Source organism: Mirounga leonina, unplaced genomic scaffold (assembly GCF_011800145.1).
Source record: "Mirounga leonina isolate KUSES-001 unplaced genomic scaffold, KU_Mleo_1.0 Mir_171, whole genome shotgun sequence".
Classification (NCBI taxonomy): Eukaryota; Metazoa; Chordata; class Mammalia; order Carnivora; family Phocidae; genus Mirounga; species Mirounga leonina.
The window spans coordinates 23,220,351-23,243,884 of NW_023270436.1; the positions used below are offsets into that span (position 1 = coordinate 23,220,351).

Consider the following 23,534-nt stretch of genomic DNA (forward strand, 5'->3'; position numbering starts at 1 on the left):
AAACCTTTTAGATCAACCTCTGCTAGCACTTTGGTGTCTTTCCTTTATTTGGTGTGTTTGTTTCCTTTCAACAAATATTTTTCCTTGGCCATCAGCAGTGTGCCTGGAAAGGGGAAAGGCTTTGGGGATCTTGGAGTCTTCAGAGGGCCCACAGAGCAGCCCCAGCCCCTCTTTCTCTAAGCTGTCCCCAGGGTCTCCCTACCTCCAGGATCTTGCTTAATGCAGCCTCCCTGAGCCTGACTCCAGTCTAGCCTCCAGCCACATGCACCCTCCTGGATGGCTGGCCTTGGCTGAGAGTCTTTGTATCCTCATGCTGTGGCCCAAAGGACTGCAGGATTCCCTGGGAGTGAGATGTCAACCTAACGAGTCAATTTTATAAGTCACTAACTCACCTCTAATTGTGTGGACTCAGTCTTCCCATTTTTGTTTTAAAAACCAGGGGATGTTGCATTTAAGCAGGGGACAAGCAGTGATGGAATTCTGGAGAGGCCACTTAATTGTTGGGAAGGAAAAAGGTTAAAGGGAAGAAAAATCAGCAAGGGAAGAATGGAGGGGTGTTGGATGGGAAGATATTGTTCGAGAAACAGAATCTTGAAGCTAAGGAGAGGTTTATAGAGTCTTTAGTTCAGTGGCCACACATACACATGTGCTCATGTGCACAACTCTCAGTTCAAATGAAATCTCACCTGGAAGCCCATTCCAGTAGTCAAGACTATCGCCATATTAACATTTATTCAGCACTCCTGTGCCGGGCACAAGGCTCAGCTCTTTTCAAACATGATTCATTGAATCCTCCCAACAACAAAGTAAGTAATTTTATTAGCCCCCTTTTGTAGGTGAGAAATCAAGGCTCAGAGAGTAAGAATTCCACCTAAGGTTGGGCAGCTAGTAAGTGACAAAGGCCACCCTATGCCTGTCTCACTCTGGAGACCATCTCCTAACCATCATGTGTTAAGTTCCCCATCTTTATTATTCTAGTTGGAAGTGGAGAGCCTGAGACCTAGAGCCTTCTGGAGCGTGATTTCACAGATGGTGTTGCAAGGGCCTCAGCTGTAATGTCAGCTGGGCTAAAACCCAAGTCTCCCTTCTACCAGGTGGCTAAGAAGACCTTGCCGTGATCCTGGGTTGGATATAGGCTGTTGAGGGAGAGTTAGGCTGGGTTAGAGAGATCTAGATGATGGGGATGAAGTTGGGCACAGGAGTCCCTCCTACTGCCCATTGGCTGTGAAAAGATGTTCCCAGTGTCACCCTTAGGGAATCTCGTGGAATATCCTTTGTGTCTGAAGAACTATGCTGAGGGCAGGGGACAGATGAATGATACTCTTTTTAAAAGAATTTTAAATTCAATTAACTAACATATAATGTATTATTCGTTTCAGAGGTAGAGGTCAGTGATTCATCAGTCTTATATAACACCCAGTGCTCATTACATCACGTGCCCTCCTTAATGTCTATCACCCAATTGCCGCATCCTCCCATCCACCTCCCCTCCAGCAACCCTCAGTTTGTTTCCTATGATTAAGAGTCTCTTGTGGTTTTTCTCCCTCTCTGATATCATCTGGTTTTATTTTTTCCTCTCCTCCCCTATGATCCTCTGTTTTGCTTCTTACATTCCACATATGAGTGAGATCATGTGATAATTTTCATTCTCTGATTGACTTATTTTACTTAGCACAATATCCTCTAGTTCCATCTACATTGTTGCAAATGGCAAGATTTCATATATATTTTTGTTGATGGTTGAGTAGTTTCCATTGTGTATATATACCACATCTTCTTTATCCATTAGATGAAGATACTCCCTTTTAAAGGGATCAAGTCTGCTTGAGCATACCTTTAATTCTTGCTGAAAATACATTTCATTCCCTCCTCCTCTATCACCACATGCTTTAGAGTACTTGGAAAAACCTCCCAGGGTAGAAAACTTGCTGGGGGCACAGTGGACCTTGTTTTCCTTCCCTCTGCAGAATTTTTCCACGACCTGGAACAGAAGGAGGGAAGTTCTATTTACCGAGCACCTGTTATATGCAAGGCATTTCCTATCTTACCTCATTCAGTCCTTACAACACTTGTCAGGTATTATGCCCATCTTACAGGTGAGAAAACCAAGGCACAGAGAGGCTAAGGAACTTGCTCAGAGTCAGTGGGTTTGAGCCAGGCTGTGAGATGCCTAGGGCATACCCTTTCCATATCATCCAGTCACTCTGGTGATCTTCAGCCCCTTTGTGAGCACCAAACTCGATTTCCGCCATTGTTGGCAGCAGAAACAGCTCTGTGAGGGATACCCGTGCTGTGGGCCTATTCATGGCCCTGGCCCCTGACTCTCCTCCACAGAGGTCAGTGACGTGGCAGGGAGGAAGTCTTGGATGATTACTCATTCTCCTCATGGAAGGTCCCAGCTCCAGACTGTCAGGGGCAGTGGCTTTGAAACCCCAGCAGGAGAGTGTGGAGTAGGCTGCCAAGGGGCTAGGCAGCTGGAATTCTAGCCACAGCTTGTCAGGAAGCAGGGGAGGCATCTGGCTACTCCAGCTGCAGTGAAGAGGAAACGCAGAGTTCTTACATATCCATCCCATTAGTCCGTCTGTCCATCCATCCATCCATCCATCCGTCCGTCCATCCACTCAACTCTCCCTGTGGCCCTTCAGCACAAAATCAGAACACAAAGGTGGAGGAACTAGTTTTCTTGTCTGCTGTGATCCTCTCAGTTTTCCTGATCAGTGTGAGGACATGGGGTGACCTGCTCACTGGGAGTGCCTCTGCTTGGATTCACTCTGACTTTGGTCAAGTCACCTCTCCACTCTGAAAGTTTGTGGGGCTGAAAAAACCTTAGAGTTGCCTTGTGCAGGTCACTTGTGCAGGTAAGGAATTCATGGTGGATTTGGGACTGGATCGCAGGATGCTGCCACTCATTTGTAAAGTGGGAGTGGGAATCCTGTCTCTCCTTGACACCTGGGATTTTAGGGAGGAGCCCCCGGGGTAAAAGGTGGGAAAGCGCTTTGAGGCCAGAAAGTCCCAGAGGAGCACCCGGGGCCCTGGCGGCTGGGCCAGGACAGATCCCACAGTGACCACAAGGGGCCAGCAGACACTTGTGCGCTCAGCTAGGATCTCCTGGAAGGCACAGGCTTGTGTGCTGGGGTCTGGAAGGGAGGCCAAGTCATTTCATTCCTGGAGACCCATAACACAAAGAGGTGGGGGCATAGCTCAGTCCAGCCCCTTGTGGAATCGAGAAGTGTTACTCTGGGTGTGACAGTACAGAGCCTGGTCCAGCTGCTGACTTTGGAACTCTGCCGGGCTCAGAGAGCTGACGGGGCAGAGCCAGGAGCAGGCCTGGGACTCCCCACCTCCCCAAGTAACCTTTCTTTGGGCTTTAGCTTTCCCACCTGCAACCTGGTGGCTGATCTCTGCACTTCCTTCTAGTTCTCAGATCCTGAGATGTGGCAAAGGGCTTTGCACACATCATGCTCCATAAATACCTGCATTTGAATGGATGGGAGAGACTCCTGCTCTGAGCAAAGCCAGGCTTATACAAAATGATAATTCAGGGTGAGTTTTGCTTTACTAATGTATTTATCACTTGGCAGAATGATTCCTGATGAGATCATTTTAGCCAGTTGGCTCCTCTGGGAGCACTTTCAGGGTTCTGTCACCAAGTCACTCTCAGCTTCTGGAATGACCCCCACTGAGAAGCTTTGTGTGCCAGTCTTTCTCAGTTCTTCCTATGGCTCACCAACATTCACTTTCCGCTTCATTCAGGGTGTGTTTCTCGAGCTCCTTGTATGGCACTCTCGTAAGTGCTGGAACAAAACGGACTCAAATTCCCTGCCCACATGGAGCTTACATTTGAACAGTCCCTAGGGGGAAAAATCAATCAGATGAAAACCCTGGCTGTTGGTGGCTGGTGCCTCCTTTGGGTTCTACAGGGAGAACTATTTGGGCTACATTGCCCTGTTCAACCCATTGGCCACTGGAAATGCTGCCCACAAGCCTGGAAGGCTGCATGTGTCCTCATTCCTCGCTGCTGCAGAAAGGTCTCATTCATCTGATGTATGTGGGCTCTATAGTTAGATGACTCTAAATCAGAATCTCAGCTCTATCTCTCAGGAGAAAGTTATTTTACACCCCCCACCCACCCTTGGAGGTTCAGTTCCTCATCTGAAAATGGGAATAATTGTGGTACCTACCTTATAGGCTTGTTCTGAGAACTCAGTGAGCTAATGCTCACATCAGGAACCTGGTATGAGGCCTGGCCCCTCATAGCGTAAATGTGAAGGGGGTTGTGGTGTAATTGTAATTGTTGTGATGTACTTGGAGCTGACATGTAAACCTTGAGAGGCAGCCTGGTGCAGGAGAGTGAGCCCCTCAATTTGCTCTGAGACCCTGGGCAGCATACATCCCATCTCTGGGCTTTGCTGGACTTCTCTCTTCCTTCAGATTTCAGTTAATCCCTCAGGAGGAAGAAGTTGGACTGAGATACATCCATAACCCATTAGTCAGTGAGTGCCTGGTGGGAACGGGGTCATGGAGCAGTGGTCAGTCATTGGGACCCCAGCCAAACCTTCCTCTGGTAGTTCTACAGGGCTGAGTACACGGGCTCTGCAGGATGAAATGGTCACAGGGAAAAATGGTTCCTTCGCTTTGTTCAAAAGGCAAATTAGAGGACTGGGAGCACCTGATCCTGTGGAATCTAGCTTTCCAAACTTATTTCCTGTACTTCTTCCCACAAGCCAAACCTCATGAATTCTCTCTCTTCTCCAAGGAGGCCTCTTGATTTTCTACTTGCAACCTTTGATCCTACTGTTTACCCTGTGAGGAATACAGCCCTCCCTCCTCTCCATTTGAAATTCAGCTCAGACCCTTTAAGGGCCTGGTTTCTGGTCCACCTTCATGAAGCCCGCCCTGATGTGAGCTCTCTCTTCCTGGACTAGATGCACCCCATCCGTCTTTCATACCTGGTGTTATCATCGTTCACCATATTCCTTCATTCTCTAATGGGACTGGGAGCTCCTACCGGGCAGTTGCTGGACAAGGGGAGGTTTGGCTCCCCCTTTCTTTGGGAAATTTGCATCATGTACCACCAACCATATTCTCTGGAACTCCTGGGTCATTTCCAAGATGTTTTCTATGTTCTTTTTCCTTCTACTGCTTCAGAGATTCTGTGTGCTCTGTCACTGAGGAATCATTGACTATCCAGAAAGATTTTCAAACACAACCTAGGATTTCTATCACTCTAAGCAGAGGGCAAAACAGAGGCTGCTAACCAATAGTCCTCCTGGGGTTGACAGTGCGGGTGTTGAGTTGGTCAACACCATGTTTTCCATGGTCTTGAGGTTAAGCATTTTGGGTGGGGGGAGAGGTTATGCAAGGTCTGATTAGCAACAGCTTTTACCAGGACTATTGACCTAAAGCCAAGTGCACTTACCTTCCTAGCCCCTGAAGGCATTTGAGTTTGTGATCACCCCAAAGTGTGAGAACATGGGTTCCTTTAAAATATTTAACTAGTTTCTACACTTTAAACTTGCACTTTATACAAAAGTGAAATGTACAGTGTATATAACAAAATGGGAACTCCCCTCTTGCTCCTCTCTGGGACCACCAAGTTAACAGTTTCTATGCATCTTTCTAGAAATGTTCTAAGATCACAGGTCCTTAAGATGAAGTTCATGGTCTTCATAAATTATACGTAAAATTTTAGATGTAAATGCTGATTTGTATATTCTGTAGGTTCCATCATCATCTTATGGGGGTCCACGATACCCGTCCCCCCACTCCCCACACACGTTAAGAACCACTGACTTTTGAGGGTTCTAGAGGGGAGTTGGGGTGGGAGGATGGGTTAGCCTGGTGGTGGGTATTGAGGAGGGCACGTTCTGCATGGAGCACTGGGTGTTGTGCACAAACAATGAATCATGGAACACTACATCTAAAACTAATGATGTAATGTATGGGGATTAACATAAGAATAAAATTAAAAAAAAAAAAAAAAGAACCACTGACTTTGAGACTTCAAGTTCAGGATGTTCGACTAACACCCATGCTGGCCTCTCATCTTTCTTGAGACCCCACTGAAATAGAAGTATAGAAAATTCAAAAAGTACTAAACACTCAACAGCAAAGAGAACTAGAAGGAAGACTTATGCCACAAATATACCTTGAATTCCTACTATATGCCAAGTCTTCTTCTAGGCCCTGATGGTAGAGCAGTGAAAGGAATCTGACAAAAATTCCTGCCATCCTGGAGCTTACATTCTAATAAGAGGAGACAGAAATAAACCAAATAAATCATTTAGAAGGTGAAAAATTCTGTGGGAGAAAAAGAAAACAGCTGTGGGTGCTTGGGAAGGCCATGTTGGGGGGGGTTTAAAGAAAGATGGATCACTGGTGAATGAGAGATTTCAACAAGTGCTTGGAATATGGCAGAAGATGAGAGCTCTTGATGAATGAAACAGGTGGAAGGAGCAGCCAAGAACATTCTCTTAGCCAACTAAGGAGGAGGTGGAGTCAGTTGGCTTGAAAGAACCCAGGGAGGGCTTTGGGCTCAAAGTCAACAGGTTATAGAAGAAGGGAGGAGGGAGGAAAGAGAATGAAAATAGGGGATTTTATTTTATTTTATTTATTTATTTTTAAGATTTTATTTATTTATTCATGAGAGAGAGAGAGAGAGGCAGAGGGAGAAGCAGGCTCCCAAGGAGCAGGGAGCCTGATGTGGGACTCGATCCCAGGACCCTGGGATCATGACCTGAGCCGAAGGCAGACGCTTAACCATCTGAGCCACCCAGGCGCCCGAAAATAGGGGATTTTATTCCTTAAGCTAGTTAGTAAGCTCATGGGTGTCACTTGTATTGTTATTTGTAGGCCTACACATATTTTTACAATATTCTTTTGTATCTACTTAGTATATAATAAACTCACACACAACCTGGGGCAGATGGGCCTGTGGGGTGGTGGATACCTGCTCCAACCCACTGTCCTACCCTTCTCTACACTCAAGTTTCCAAAGTGCAGGTAACATTTCTCCCAGGCAGAAAACAGTATAGCTTTTCTCTTAAGAAATTGAATTCAATATCTCAGGTCAGCTAGAGTTTGCAGTGTGGATGTTGGTACCACAGAATGGAGGCCTCCTGACTCTGCTATTTATGATTCTGCTCCACACTGGGCTTCTAGCCAGGTATTCTCATTTAGCGAAAGGACCAGAGGTAAGCCAGACCTAATTGTGTAATAGCAGAAGAAACCTACATCAACTCATTTTTACAAGGTACTCACTAATGGGCATACAGCCAGAAAGCGGCCAACCTGGGATCTGAACAGAGGCCGTCCTTCCAAACTTGTGCCCTTAGCTCTTAGCTCATACATATCCTTTCCTGGGTAAAATAAGGCACAAACTAGTCAGCATTTCTATCTGTGCCCACAAGCTTATAAGAGAATCTGTCTGGATTTTGAACGAAGACCAATGGGAACAGAGAGGCCTGGGTTTGTTTTGTTTTATTTTTGTTTTTTTTAAACAGGCTCCACACCCAATGTGGGACTTGAACTCACAACCCTGAGATCAAGAGTTGCATGCTCTACCAACTGAGCCAGCCAGGTGCCCTGAAAGGCCTGGGTTGTTATCCAGTTAGCAATGTGACCTTGGGCTGACCTCAGGTGGAAATGGTGGCTGTGACCAGCTCTGTGGCATGAGGTTGGATCAACTATCCCAGAGTCTTCCCACCCACAGGCCCTTCACTGATTATCACTCTTAAGCTTTTCCCGCTCCTAAGGTCTGCAGGGGCAGCCTGGCAAGGCTTCTTTTGGGGGCAGGAGGCAGCTGTCTGGGGACAAGTGTCTGGTGTCTCTGTTCTCTTATGACACAGGTGGACAGGCTTTGGGGCTAGAGAACCTTCTGTTTGAACCTGGCTCCCCATTTGTCCATGGTGTGACTCCAGGCAGGCCTTTAGCTCTGTGAACTTCGATTCCCTCTTAAGGAAACATGGGGGAATTTACAGGGTTGTTGGAAAGGTAGGAGGTGAGGTTTGTAAAAGGCCCAGCATTTGTAAAACAAAAGCGTTTTGTGGTAATTTTCAAACCTATACAAAAGTGAAAGCTGAGAAAACCATATAATATACTCATGTGTACCGATCACATTGCTTTAACACTGTCAACCCCTGGCCATTCGTTGTTCCTCTGCTCCCCACCCACTTCATTTTTTAAAAAGCCATATTATTTGAAAGCAAATCCAAATATATAATTTCACCCAGAAGGACATCAGAATATATCTCTACAGATAAATCCTTTTTAAAAAATCACAATACCATTATAACACATATAACAAATAATTTCTTAATATTCCCTAAAACCCACTCTTTGTTCAATATTACCCAATTGTCCCTGAAATATATTTTTTGCAGTTGGTTAGTTTGAATCAGGATCCAAACAAGGTTCACATACTGCATCTGGTTGATATGTCTCTTAAGTCTTTTTTTTTTTTTAAGATTTTATTTATTTATTTGACAGAGAGAGAGAGAGCACAAGCAGGGGGAGTGGCAGGCAGAGGCAGAGGGAGAAGCAGGCTCCCCGCAGAGCAGGGGGACCCTGACGTGGGACTCGATCCCAGGACCCTGGGATCATGACCTGAGCCGAAGGCAGACGCTTAACCAACTGAGCCACCCAGGCGCCCTTTCTTAAGTCTTTTTAAAATGGATAACATTTTCCTTTTCCCATCTTTTTTTCCTAGGCCATGTATTTATTGAATATAATAGGTCATTTGAATATAGATTTTCCTATTTTGTGAATTTGACTGATTGACTCCTTGGGTCACTCAGCATGTTCCTCTGTCCCCTGCATTTTTTTTACACCGATCAGGCTACAAGCTGGATTAGGTTCAGGTTTAGGGGCTTTTTTGGAGATAAGAGGAGGGGAGAAGTAAAATTACTTCATATCTGTTTCCTACTGGGTCACATCTAGAGGCACATAATGTCCTGTCATTGCATTTTTGGTGATGGAAGATCGATCTGTAGATTCAGCTGATGTCAGTCTGATCAGTTCTTTATGAAGTTACCCATTTACCCCATCACTTAGAAGTTTTGATAATCGTTGCCTGGACCCATTATTTCATTTAGGGTTGCCAAAAGATGACTTTTTCTTCTAATTTTATTATTCCTTCTGCATTCATTTAGTCAGTTCTTTTCTAAAGATTTTTCCCCCATAAACTCTTTGGTTACTATAGATAGAATTTGTATAAGAAAGGAAGGATACAGACTTAATATCAGTTTTCAGAATAATGAATTGGTCCTGGTCATCAAAGGCAACCAATGAAGTTTTGTTTTGTTTTGATTTATGCAACTTTAGGAATTTGTGGATCAAACTTATAGATCTTCATATATTTGATGTTTTGACCCATTGTAATCATTATTCTTGTGGATGTTCAAGTTGTCCCATCCTTGGCCTGTGAAAGCCCCTTTGAAGTTGGCTTCTAAGTCCTTAATGGCCTCTTTACTTTCTGGAGGTGACACAATGTCTCAGGCAGGCTCATCTTGCATATTTTTTTGCCCCAGACTTGGAGACATCCATTTCTCCAGCAGGTGGAATCTGGCATTTTAAATTTAAAAAATCTCCCAGGAGATCCCAGTGCCCAAGAGGCTCACTTTCTGTAGGATATAGGGTATTCCTGATTGTGTGGTGTCCACCTAGCTTCCTGTTTCATCTCCTGCCCTGCTCTTTCAAATATGTTGAGCTCTTTGTTACTTCTCAGACAAGGTGTTCTCTCCTGATTTGGGGCTTTGTGCATGCTGATTCCTTTGCCTTGAATGCCGCTCCACTCCCTGCCCCTCTGACTCAGTGCAAACCTTGCCCTTTCTGTGATACCTTCTTCACTCACTCTGGCAGCTGACTTAGATCCTATTATCCATTTATTGCAGCAGTCAAAACATATCATTAAACTTTTAATAGTTGGCTTCCTTCCTTGGGTTGCAAACACATCTGGCACATACCTAGCCAGCACTGAGCTTTTCCCATTGTTGTGGCTGTTTTCCAAGCCTATTAATCTTGGTCTCATCTCTTTCTGCTCTGGCCTCTGTTTAATTCATTTCACGAACATTTCACAGAGCACCCCTCTAGTTATATAACTAGAGAATACATACGGGAGCATCTACTATGCCAAATGTGCTTTACATACATGATTTTATTACTCTCAACTGGTGAGGTAGGGATTATTATCCTCATTTTACAGATGAGCAAGAGGAAGCTCAGTGAGGTGGCTGAAGGTCCCATAGCTAGGGAGTGGCTGGGCTGGGATTTCCATAGTGGATCTGACGCCAAAGCCCAAGATTTTCCCTTCACATCATTGTCCATCAAAGTGTGGTCAATGATCCACCCACATCAGAAACCCTGGGGAGGGTTTCTGAGGGAGCTCATTAAAATGCATGCTCCTGGATTCCACCCCAGATCTACTGACTCAGAATCCTAGGAAGATGCAGATGGAAAACTGAATTTCCAATAAGCTTCCTTGGGATGAACTGAAACAATTATTATTACTTTTTGAATAGGTGAAACACACACACTTAAAACATTCCAAAGGTTCAAAGGGTGTAAGTGAAGAGCAGGCACTGCAACTCCATCCCCCAGCTGCCCAGTTCTCAGAGACAACCACTTTTCCTTGACTCAAACTGAGACCATCTTTGTATTTACGTGATATACCAAGATAGGCAGGTCTCTGCACTCCCGAGCTCACAAAAATCTGCAGGTAAGACCACCATTCAGGGGCAAGTGCCCCAGGAAAGGGTCTCAGTCACCAGCAAGGATGGCAAGGAGTTCTGTTTGGGGAGTGCCTGCACCACCTGTTTCTAGGACATTCCAGCGTGCTGGGCTCAGGCTATCACTTTGTGTAGGAGGCTGGTCCCTGCACAGGCAGTCTTGTCACAAGCAAAGATCAGGAAAGAACAGTGGGCAAAGGGAGCGTAAGACTCGTTAGGATGAGTAGAGGGGAGCCTGCACAGAGGTCTAGAGATGAAAGGGTCTGGGTGGGAGGCCCAAAGCCAACATTTCCACTTGTATTTTCCATTATTTGTGGTAACCATCGACCTTTCCCTTTAGGATAGTCTTTAAAATATTTAACCTTTCTGGGATCACAGACTCCTTTGGGAATCTCATGAAAACCGTGGACTTTCTCCCTAGAAAATTGCACAGACACATAAAACTCAGCAGACGATTGCAGAAGCTTCATAGACTGCCAGCCAGGATTACCCAGGGATATCCAGGAGGTCCAAGTTAAGAACTCCGCTTTCAGATGTCCCTTGTTATACTTAAAACGCCCGGTTTACAAAAACTCCATATTCGTTTAGAGAGCCTGAACTATGTCGCCACTTGGCAGCGAAGTGCGGGGTCATGAACTAGAGGCCAGCCTGCTCAGGAGGTGGAGGCGTTGGTGACTTCGGCCACTGAGCTTGATCCTCGAGTAAGGACCCACAGACAGGTAATGGCTCCCATGGGGGGCGGTGGGCGTCCTCCTCAGCTTTTAGCGTCATCCGGCTGGGCCCCGGGGCTTCGGGAGCATTTCGTGGTTTCCGAACGCGGCACCTGCTCCCCCACACCGCGATCGCCTGGGTTTCGGAGAGGGAACCCACCCCGGACTGGGGAGCGCCGGCGCTGGGCTCGGCCGGCAGAGCTGCGCTGCGAGCCGGCGGGCTCCGCATTCGTCATTGTTCCCCCAGCGCCTGGCACGGGCTGGGAGGCAGGCAGCGAGGGTGGCCTAAAGCGCGCCGTCCCTTCCGCGTCGCCCGCCCACGAAGCTCTAGCGCCACAGGTGTTTCCAGGGCGCCTTCCAAGGGCCAGACCTGCCGGGCGCTGGCGACACACGGGAGGGACAGAGGTCCAGCTCCGGCCCGCTGCGCGCGGGAAGGACAACAGTCGGCTGGCGCTGGCGGCTCGGGGCGCCCGGGGCCGCGAGGGGACCTGCGCGCGCCCCCGCCCCGCGCCGCGCGCTCGTGACGGCGCCCCCGGCCCCGCCCCCGGCCTCCGCCTCCCGCTTCCCCCTCCCCGCGACTCGGCCGCGCTCGGGTCGGCGGGCTCTATGGGGAAAGCGGCCGCTCTGTGCCGAGGCGGCGGCTGTGGCGGCCGCACCCGCGGACTCTCGTCGCTGTTCACGGTTGTCCCCTGCCTGTCCTGCCACACGGCGGCGCCGAGCATGAGCGCTTCCACGCCTGGCCCCGGGCCGGAGCCCAAGCCCCAGCCCAAGCCCCAGCCTCAGCCCCAGCAAGTGCCGAAGCCCGAGCGGCAGCCGGTGTCGGAACAGGTGTCGGAGCCAGTTTCTGAGCCGGTGCCAAGACTGGAGCCTGAGAAGACGTCCGAGCCAAGGCCAGAGTCCAAACAGGGAACGGAACTGCTGCTGGGGTTGGGGCGGGGGTCAGGGCCCCGGCCAGAGTTGGGCTCCAGTGCGGGGGCTGGGCCCTGCCCCAAGGCCTCATCAGAGCAGCTGCCGGCCCTGGGGCCAGGCGTGGGGAGCGCGCCCTGGACCAAACCCGAGCCGGGGTCGCTGCCGGCGTCAAAGCCCCCGCCCCTGCTGCGACCCGGACAGGTGAGGGCGTCTCTTGGGGTTCCAATGTCAGGGACTGGCGCGACCTCCGCTGCGCCCAAGGTCTTACTGCCTCTGGACAGCTTCAAGGGCTGGCTGCTCAAATGGACCAACTACCTGAAAGGCTACCAGCGCCGTTGGTTCGTGCTCAGCAATGGTCTGCTGTCTTACTACAGGTATGGACGTGCACACTGGGGCATCTGAGGTTGGAGGGTGGTGATGTTGCAGTGATGGTGACAGAGGGTGTGTGGGGTTGGAGGACACTGCCACTAGCTTAGGGATGGTTGGGAACATGGACTCTAGCGGGAGAAATAGTATCTCTGACTAACCTCCAAGGGCTGGGGGCCCTGACCTCTGACAGGGGAGCCCCCAGTGGACAAGACCCCTGACCAGCTTGGGTTTCAGGAGTGAGTGGGGAGGTGGAGTGAGAGAGTGATCTGGGGCCTCAGGGCCCCTCTGGTCTTGGGGGTAGTGGAGCCTTGGGGCAGCCAACCAGTGTCAGTTCCCCAGTCTTTGATTCTGGTTCAGGAGCTAAGATCATTGTGTTAGGGATTGAGGGGAACAATCACCTTGTTCAGTCCTTGGAACCCACTGGCAGCAGTCCAGATGTATCAGATACAGCACCTGCGTTTTAGGGGCCCATCTTAGCATTCTGTGGAGAACCAGAAGCATCCCACTGTCACCTTCCTTATTGCAGAAGCAGCATGGGATTCAAAACTGAAGTCCGGTGGTGAGATAGCTAGTACTATCTGCCCGATGAAAGGGAGAAAGATACCAGAGGCTTCTCTCTTTTCTAACTGGCTAGTGCCTTAGTATGTTTCCTGGGGATGGTTGGTTTCAACTTTGAGATCTCAGGCCACCCTACGCCATTTGTTCTCAAACATGAGCCGGTATCAGAATTCCCTGAAGGACTTGTTGAAACATAAAGTACTTGCCTCTCTGCCGAGTTTCTGATGCGGTGGGTCTAGGAGGACCTGAGCTTTGACATTTCTCACAAGTTCCCAGATGCTGCTGCTGCGGACCACGGTCTGAGAAGCACTGCTCCATTGTCTTTGCAGACAGGAGGGCCCTGCCTTGCTGTTTGGTGAAACTCAGGTCACCTTGGTCACTTCACTTGGCCAGGCAGTATCCCTTCAGGTCGCTCACTATAGGGTTTGTAGGATCCTTCCTCGCCTTTTTGGAACACAGCTTCTGGAGGATGGTTGAGTCTATGATGCCCCTGACAATTGGGGAGCTCCACTGAACTTAAATGATGGTTCCCACTCCCAAATGGGGACCACTGTCATTAATTCCTGGCAGGGGAGAAAACTGACAAGTATTTCTCATGTGCCTTTCTCATGTGGTATCTTGGTGCCCCTCAGCCCACTCAGCTGCACCCTCCAGATCACACAGAACATAGCATTCTTATAGTTAGGCAACCAAACAAGAAATGATTCTTTTCCAAAGGGTGTTTTTATCCCACTTACCATTCTCTGTCAGGTGTGTAAACATTTCACCAAGACATGCAGTGGTAGGGATCATCTGTGATTTGTTATAAATATGTCACTGTTGGCTGTGGACCACACACTCTTTTTTATGTTACATTCACTTCATCCTCACAACCACACTGTGAGGTGGGCTCCAGGATTGTTGAGGGGTTCTGAGGTTTGACAGGAGGATGTAGCTTGTCGGAAGTCTCTGGCCCCATCGGCAATGGGGAGAGATTCTGACCTGGGCCTGTTGTATCCACAGTCTGTGCCTGTCCCAGATCTGTGTCCTAATGCCCACTTTCTCGAGTTCACATTGTTATCTGTATTTACCAGGTACGACTAACCTAGAGGGGTCAAGGTAATGTTTATGAGTATAGGGTCCCACAGTTCTAGCGGAAGTAAAACCTGATCTCATGCACTTTTCTTTTGTTTTATTCTAATAGAAAGAGCAAAGGTTTACCAATTTCTTTTCTCTAAAATAACTGTGTGTAGACAGTTGGCATTTCAAGGTTATCTCAAATGTGCAGATTCTCTGGGCAGCAAGAAAAATTCTTATTGCTTGCTGATAAGGTTGTGGGCACAGATACTGGTTTGGGGGGATGAAGGGGTTGGGAGCAAGTTTCTTGTGTGTGTGCTTGCACAATCCAGCTCGGTTGCTTTGTTTTTGGACATTTCTAGACTCCAAGGTGGGCAGAACTGTTGCTTGACTTGTCTGGGTGGAATGAATGATTCCCAACATTAGGACAGCCCTGTGCCATCATTTAGTCCTATGTGAGTCTTTCCATGAATATGTCCTCATTCCCATTTTAGAGGAAAGGAAACCGAGGCCAAACGAACAAACCTTCTGTGGCTCGCCCAGAGGCACCTCACTTGTGGGTGGCTCCCAGATGCCAGGGGAGATGGGTGAGTCTCCAAGTGCAGAAGAGGCCCCTCTGAGGTGGAGCCCAAACTGCCACTTCTTTCTTGTACCCCGTTGTGCCTTTTGGAGGACCCTTTGGTCTGCCCCTCCTTGTGCTTCTCAGTACTTCAGTTGTTTGACACTGCTCTCCTGTCCCTGCTTCTGGTCTGAATCCTGCCTTCTAGACAAGACAGGGCCATCCTGCCTGCTGGGGTCAAGGACGGAGTGCCCTCCAGCCCTGTGGCTCATAGTTCTGATGGCAGCAGGGTGGGTTATGTGGGCTCTGTCTGTTCCCGGTGCTGTACATATGTGTTTTCTTCTTACCCTGTCTGGAACCCCAGCTCTCAGTGGTTCTTTTTTTTTTTTTTAAGATTTTATTTATTTATTGGACACAGAGGGAGTGAACACAAGCAGGGAGAGTGGCAGGCAGAGGGAGAGGGAGAAGTAGGCTCCCCACTGAGTAGGAAGCCTGACATGGGGCTCAATCCTAGAACCCTGGGATTATGACCTGAGCCGAAGGCAGATGCTTAACCAACTGAGCTACCCAGGTGCCCCTCTCAGTGGTTCTCCAAGTGTGTGTGGCCAGAAGAGTGGCAAAATTCAAGTGCTTGTGAGCTGAAGACAGAGAGAATTTTTATTCATGATCTCTCTCCCTTAGGGGCCAGGTAGAGCCAGGTTTAACCTGGTAGGGTGATGCACCTGGTGGAGAAGAAATCAGAGCCATTTCCCTTGCAAGCTTCCCTTTTGGAAAGACCACTCTAATTTTATTTTATTATTCTTTTTTTTAACTAAGTGAAGCCTGGTGTTCAGAGAAATATCTTCAGAGAAAATGTGGGCACATATTTCTTGTGCTCTCTCCCCTCTCCCATTCTCCAGCCTGCCCCACTCCGGGGTAACCACCATCCCAAATTTATGTCACTGTCCTCTTTCTTTCCTTTTTATTCAGTTTTATCGCATCTATATGCAATTTTAAAAGCCCCATAGTTTTCATTTCAACCATTTTTAACTTTATAAAAAAGGGTATTGTACAATATATGATTTGGGGGGACTTATTCTGATGGCTTTATAACAGTCCAGGACGTGAGTGTGTCACTTTTTATTTATGCATTCTCCTCTTGATGGCTGACCATGACAGTTCTTGTACACATGCAGGAGATTCTCTTGGGTGAAATTGCTGGGTTGTAGGAATGTGAAGGTTCACCTTACATAATGCCAAACTGTTTTCCAAAGCAGTTGTACCAATGTATACTCCCACCGGCAGTTAATAGATTTTATGGATCTATATCCTTTGCAACACTTGCTATTGTCTGCATTGATGGGTGTACTATGGTGTCTCATAGTCTTGTCCTGAATTTCTATCCCCATTATTTGTACCTTAATGGAAACTCAGTGGAGGTTTAGATTAGAATTTCTCTGTTATGTGTGGCTTTCTCAGGTACTTCCGCCCTGGATTTTGCTTGAGAAACTCATTTGATCACTTAAGTTTATTCTAAAGGGGAAGGTACCTAGTGCCAACAGCTGGGCTTGGTAACAGTCCTATTATCAGGATTAAAAAAATGCTCTTTGTAAATATTGTCACATATAGAAACCATTTCGGGGAAGTATTGGTAACTGTTGGCAGGTTTTGACTTCTTTCCAACAATGTGCTAGGAATCTAAATAAATACAGGAGATGAGATTCTTATTCTATTGCTGACATGCTTAGTCATATGTCTCTTTGGACACAAAGAGAATGTGGTCTTTTGGTTATTAGTTCCCATTTTAAAAAATTTATCCCCAGTTCTTATCTCATAGAGAACATGTGATTACATGTTACATTAAGGAAAAATTCATAAGTGATGGGGAATTTTCAAAGGTATCGCTTCAGCAAGTTCTTAGGGCTAGAGTTTTCCACGCATGAGCTTTCTCCACATTAATGACAACATTGATTTGGTTAAGCAAAATTCTGTTTTGTTTATACCAGTTGCCTATTTGGTGACACTATAAATGATGTTTGTTTCCCAGCAAACGATTTCAAACAGAAGCATTTGTTTTAATTTATTTGTTGTTCAGACTGATCTATGGCAGGTAGGCATAGCTAGGCCAGTTAGCAAGGAAGTCTTCAAAGAAATTAGCCTGGGTCTGTAAGAAAGAAGACTTCGGTCAAGTAAGAGTAAATTTTGAAAGTCTTCTGGCTGAGGAAGACCACTGAACATGTGGTGAGCTGGGCCCATTGTGGGGTGGTACCAAGTCAGGTAAGAGAAGTTGGCACACCAAGACCTCTTTGACTCTAGGATGGATCTTCCGGTGAGACCATCTCTCAAAGGCAAATTCTCATGGAGACGGGCTGCCAGGAAATAGTAGTGTTCTCAACATCACTTTAGGTAATACTCAAAGGACGGGGATGGGAAAGACTCTCCAGTTGCAAAGTGTCCCTGAGGATGCAAGTCTGCAGGTTAAGCCACTGGGGTCTCCACTCTAGAAGATGGTGGCCTTATCATATTGGATTCAGCTTTACTTTAAAATATCATCCAGTGTTTCATACTATAAGACCATTAGGAGGCTGAAAAGGAATGCACAGGCTGAAAACGTGTCCACATTTGCTTGAAGTGTATTTTCTTAACATTTAGCAGAAGGGTGTGGCAAAGAGGTTGTGAGTGGATTGGCAGCATATTTTGGAGGAACCCAGTACACACCAATGTTCTTAGCAAGGTCTAGTGACACCGATTGTAATTTTCCGCACCAATCCTGTTCCTTCTGCTAACTTTTCTCTTTCTATGAATAGCTGAAAACCTCTGAGCCATGCTTGCTGCCTCCTCCTTCTCTATTCTGACATCAGATGGAATTGCGAGCCCTGCCTGTCTTTCTCCTTTAGTCCCTCCTCTCCGTTCCTAGGGCCACATTGTGGTTCAGGTCTGCCTTCCACTGGCGTCCCAGCTTCCAGCCCCTGTGCTGGACAGTGCATCCCCACTGTGGTGCTAGCTCCCCACCCAATGGCCCCGGACTTGCCTTGTCTTCTCCAGGCTTCTTTTTCAACAGTTGCGTCCCTTATGTTGTTCATACATCCCTCCCTGCATTGGTTTTCTCCTGTTTGAAATACCCACAGTGGCCCCTGACTGATCCAAGGGCCATTGTCTTCTTTCTCTGGGAGCCACACACGCACACGGTGCCCGTGTGGGCATCTCTGCAGACAGCTTTTGTACAAAAGGAACACCATGGCCAAGTTCAGCATCTTCTTTGTATTCCGCATGGAGCCTGGCAGGTGCTTTGCTGTTGATATGTTCTCAGTAGCTTGGCTAATCTGAATGGAAGAGTGAGTGAATGAATGAGAATTGCCTGCAATTTTATGAGATTTCAGGGAGCCAAGTAGGTTAATGCCAAACTTGGGTTTTTCTTAATTTGTTTTCAGTTTCAAAAACTTGTTTGCTCGAATGAGATTGGGATGATAAGTGGGAGATTGCCGGCTGAAGCCTTTAGTGCCAGAAAAGCTATGAAATGCAGATTATCTGGATATATTATGTTGACAGATTCGACTGTGTTGAAATAGGCTCTTCAGTGAAACAGTAGCCTCTTTCTGTGGTCCTACTTTCATATTTCCGTAGGGTTGCAAGTGTTTGTGCTTATGGTCTGTATATACCTAGGATGACTTTTCACTTTGTAAAGTGTGGTGGTCGTTGGAGGAATGGGGAACAAAGGTAAAGCTTTAAAAGGGCTTTTCTTGATCTTATAGCTCCTTCAACTAGTTTCCTGTGCACCGGAAGGTTTGCTTTTGCAGGCCCTCCATGTGCAAGACCCCGTGGGAAGCAGGCCATGGATCAGAGGTGATGCCTCCACCCTAAAACATTAGATCCAATCAAATAACAGGCCCTCACATCTGTGGGGTTCTCTGCAGATGTCAGAGCGATTTCCAGTTCACGGTTTCAGTGAGGAGTGCAGGCCAGGAGCATTGTTCTGATATATGAAGGAAGGAAGTGGGAGTTCACAGATGGCACCAGGGGGCAGCTCATGGACTCCACGCACCTCTTTGTGGGGGAGACCTCTTGCTGGGGCCCTGTGTTGGGATCTCTAAGACTAACCCTCTAGGTTCCATAAGGAGCCAGGAGGACTCCTAGGACTCAGCATCTATCCGTGTTCACAGCTGTGCTTTATTACAGTGAAAGGGGGCAAATCACCATCAGCAAAAGGAAGAAGGGCATGGGGTGAAGTCTGGGGAAACCACGTGCGAGCTTCTGAGGGTCCTTTCCCAGTGGAGTCACACAGGACATGCTCAGTTCCTCCTCAATGAGTTGTGACAACACGTGTGAAATGTTACCAGCCAGGGAAGCTCCTCAGAGACTTGGTGGCCATGGTTTTTACTGGGGGGCTGACCATGTGGGCACCGTCTGCCTGGCATATACCCACCGTCCAGACTGCCAGAATGAAAGCAGGTATTCAGCATAGACCGAGATTTTGTGTGAGTAGTTTAGGCACAGTGAGCCACCTTTAGCAGTTAGCGAGTGGGGGGAGCCCTCTCCAAACCCAAACTCCCAGATGCCAGCCCAGGGCAAATCTTTCAAAGGATAAGTGGCCTCAGCCCAGCTGTGTTAATTCTTTTCTGCATAGCTCTGACCTCCTTCCTCCTTGCAGACTTCAGTGATGTCAGGCACAGGGAAGGGCCAACACTCACTCCGGTTCAGGGAGAGTGAGTGCTTACATTTGGCTTTGAGTGGCAGAGTGGCTTCTTACTGCCTATCAGAGAAAACACATGCCAGTCTTGCAGGGTGTGGGCATGGCCTGCTGCTCTGTGTGCTTGAGGGCCTTCTCTTCGGAGCCTCCAGCCACAGTGGTTGTCCCTTTATTGTTTCGTAGACACTTTTGTCATCTAGACCTTCCCTGAGACCCTTTGCTGACTTGATTTTGCACATGACTGCAGTGCACTTGCCACATGTTCTTCCTTCCTCTGCAAGTACTTTTGTGCCTTTGATGGAATGTCTGATGTGAGTTCTTCAGCTTGTGCCTTCTTTGGGGAGGGTCTGTTAATCCAAGATTGGGGCCTGATGAACAGTCCGGAACATTTGTGACAGTAAGCATTATACCAGCTTTGGGTGTATCATTTATCGAGGGCCAACAATCTATAACGCAGTGTGGGAGATGGACATGCATACCATCCATCATAAAACCACCACGTGGAGGAGGAAGGGGAGGAGGGATATCCATACCCATCCTGGCCATTCAGTAAAAGGCCAGCAGGTTCAGACACAGTGCCATGGGGGAGCTTGCAGGGAGCTGGGTATTCAAGCATGCCCCTCCCATGCCTCCTATAGTCTTCTGGGGTATAGTTGGCAAACTGTGTCAGGAAAGAAAGACAGGTCTGTGAAAAGGGTGTGGGGTTCCTTAACCCAGATCAATGTCTGCTTATCCTAGGAGGAGAGAAATACACTCCACTGTAAACTGACATACAGGGAGTAGGAGATGGTAAGAAACACCCTGAATAGAATTGAAATTGGCAGCTTTGATGTGTGGTGAATCACACACATACCAGGTGTCACCACACAAAGATGTGGCTTTAAGAGGCTCCTTTCATAATCAGACACATGAAGCAAACTGTCGATGAGTTTCAGGGTCATGCTGGGTACTCTGTTTTTTCCTTTTACATGGGACTCTTTCCCGCGTCTGTTTCCATTTTTAAGAGTCCTGATCACTAAGCTCCACTCGTCTTGACACCTCATCACATGCTCAACCACACCTCGGCGCACTGAAGGCCGATTTAACAATCTTGACTCACACCATTTGATCTGCATTGCTGGGCCATTGCCTAAACCAAGAAGAGGGCTATTGGAATTGCTGAGCTTGCATAGGACACTGCCAGATTGTGTTGTCCTTTTTTTTTTTTTTTTTTAAAGATTTTATTTATTTATTTGAGACAGAGAGAATGAGAGAGAGAGAGCACATGAGAGGGGGAGGGTCAGAGGGAGAAGCAGACTCCCCGCCGAGCAGGGAGCCTGATGCGGCACTTGATCCAGGGACTCCAGGATCATGACCTGAGCCGAAGGCACTCGCTTAACCAACTGAGCCACCCAGGCGCCCTTGTATTGTCCTTTGAAGCTGCAGTAGGTACTGTCTTCCCGAAATACAGCGTGTGGCCTTCCTGGGCTCACCCCTCACTGCCCTGCCCAGCTGGGTGCCCCGTCCCTCTCTCCCTCTCTCTTGATACCTGGGCCTTGAACCATCTTCTGCCTAATTTGCCTTATTCCCCCTCTGCACACCACATGCCCTTCAGACTCCCCTTCAGATCTCTGCACCAGCCATCCTTTCAGCCAGGAGATCCCCTCTTCATTGCTACCGACGTCCTAGCTGACAGTCTTAATTCCAAGTCATCTCAGGAGAACCTGCCTGCGTTCCTCTGCAATGAGCTGAGCTGGCAGAGCTGTCCTTCCTCTGATGCCCTTTTGTGTATTATGTATTTGGCCATGCACCCCTATTAGCAGGATGTTGGTTTGGCTCCCTCCTTTAGGTTAACATCCGGCTCCTCCCCGCCAGAGCCTGGGGCTGTGTCTTCCCACTGAGGGGGCCCCTGGGGTGCTGGGCATAGTGCCTTCTACTTAGTAGATTCTCAAATTTCAGTGAAGTCCTTTTTTAAAATAGAAGACACTTTGTCATTTTAATCTTTTTACATGTTATAAAGACCCAACATACAGGCTGAACTATTGCAGCAGCCCATGGGGAGGCACTGACTTGCCAGGAGAATCGAGCGGCCACAGAAGCTACACATTGCTCAGATTTTTAGCTCCTTTTCTGAGGCTTAGCATGAGCCAGGACATGTGACAGTATTGACAACTCATTGTACTCATTTGTATTTAAAACTCTTCAGTATGAAGCATTTTAAACATCTATAAGAGTAGACAATAGTATAACAAACCCCTGTGCACCCATTACTAACTTTCTGGCCAATACCATTTCAAAGTGAATCCCAAATATCACATTTCACCTGTGAATGTTTCAGTATGTATCTCTAGAGGATAAGGATTTTTTTTTTAAGATTTTATTTATTTATTCATGAAAGACAGAGAGAGAGAGAGAGAAGCAGGCTCCCAAGGAGCAGGGAGCCTGATGTGGGACTCGATCCCAGGACCCTGGGATCATGACCTGAGCCGAAGGCAGACGCTTAACCATCTGAGCCACCCAGGCGCCCTAGAGGATAAGGATTTTTTTTTTTTTAAGATTTTATTTATTTATTTGAGAGAGAGAGTGAGAGAGAGAAAGAGCACAAGAGGGGGGAGCAGGAGAGGGAGAAGCAGACTCCCCGCTGAGCAGGGAGCCCGATGCGGGACTCGATCCCAGGACTCCAGGATCATGACCTGAGCCGAAGGCAGTCGCTTAACCAACTGAGCCACCCAGGCGCCCGAGGATAAGGATTTTTAAGGGCATATCCACAATACCATCGTGACACTAAAACAAATGAATAATTCCTTATTATCATCAAATATCTGGTGTTCACAGTTTCGATTGTCTCAAATGTCACAAAATGTTTTTTTGATTCATGTATTTGTATCGGGACCCAAGTAAGGTCTACCCACAGAATTTCGCACAGTCTGGGTTTAGCTGATTGCATTCTCTTCGTGTAGGTTAACATGTCCTCCCAGTTCTTTAATTTGACAGATGGATCTAGAAACTTGATCAAGTGATGATGTGTTCTTCCATCAGGAGCTCATAATGTCTGGTGGCTTCTTGGTTTGTGATGTTAGCTGCTGGTGATAATCAGTCTTCGATTAGTGTAATTCTATCACTTCTTCCTTATTTATTAGCAGGAATACCTCCAGAAAGAGAAACCTCCCCTTCTCTACTACTCTGGTTACTCAGGGATATGGTTCACACAGGAAAGGCAGAATAAATTCTTGATTCTTTCCTTTTAATCACAAGCTCTCAAAATCATGAGTTGGTTCTTATCTTCCAATGGTGACCAATCCTTTTTGTTTTCTCAAAAACACTATCATCTCATGGATACAAACATGTTTGCTGTGTTTCAGCCCACTGTTGTATTGCCCTTGATCATGCTCATATTGTCCTGCCTTGTCTTTGCCCTTATAGGAGCCTCTTCAGTTGGCTCTAGAGTCTTTTGGATAGGACCCTGATGGTGTTAAAGTTTCCTGTGTCTAGCCTGAAAGCATGCTCCAGGCTCTTCTTATACTTGTCTTAACCCAACCCTGGAGTCAGTTAAGGTTCCAATTTCATTCTTTTGCTTGTAGACATTCAATTTTCCCAGCACCATTTGTTGAAGAGACTGTCCTTTCCCCATTGGGTGGTCTTGGCACCCTGGCACGATATATGCAGGCATGAAAATCAAACCCATTTGAACAACTTCTATACTGATTGGGTAGGACACTGCCACTTTCAGGGTCCACCTGCAACTCTGTCATCTGGGACTGTGGGAAGTTAATCCAAGAGGATAGACCTCTAAATTCCCTTCCCACATCTCCAGGCTTCTGTAACTGGCTAGTAAGCCCTCCACTTGCAAAAAGAATGATTGTGAAAGCCTAAGAGAAGGTGGGTGGAAATAAAAGCAGACAGTTAGGTTGCTGACAAAGATTGCTGACATGTACCTTGCATTTTAGCACAAGAGACTCCTTCTTCATCTTCCATTCATCCCAAACACATACAACCACTGCTTA

The 23,534-nt window shown here is 47.4% G+C and overlaps 1 protein-coding gene across 2 annotated transcripts in view; it reads left to right on the top strand.

Annotated features, from left to right (window-relative positions):
* The first annotated feature begins 12,040 nt into the window (after positions 1 to 12,040).
* Positions 12,041 to 23,534, top strand: part of OSBP2 (oxysterol binding protein 2) — a 167,563-nt gene continuing 156,069 nt past the window's right edge. For both annotated transcript variants that reach the window (XM_035017376.1, XM_035017377.1), the window contains exon 1: positions 12,041 to 12,717. In XM_035017376.1, coding sequence (XP_034873267.1) covers positions 12,041 to 12,717 — 677 coding nt within the window. The remainder of the gene's footprint in view (positions 12,718 to 23,534) is intronic.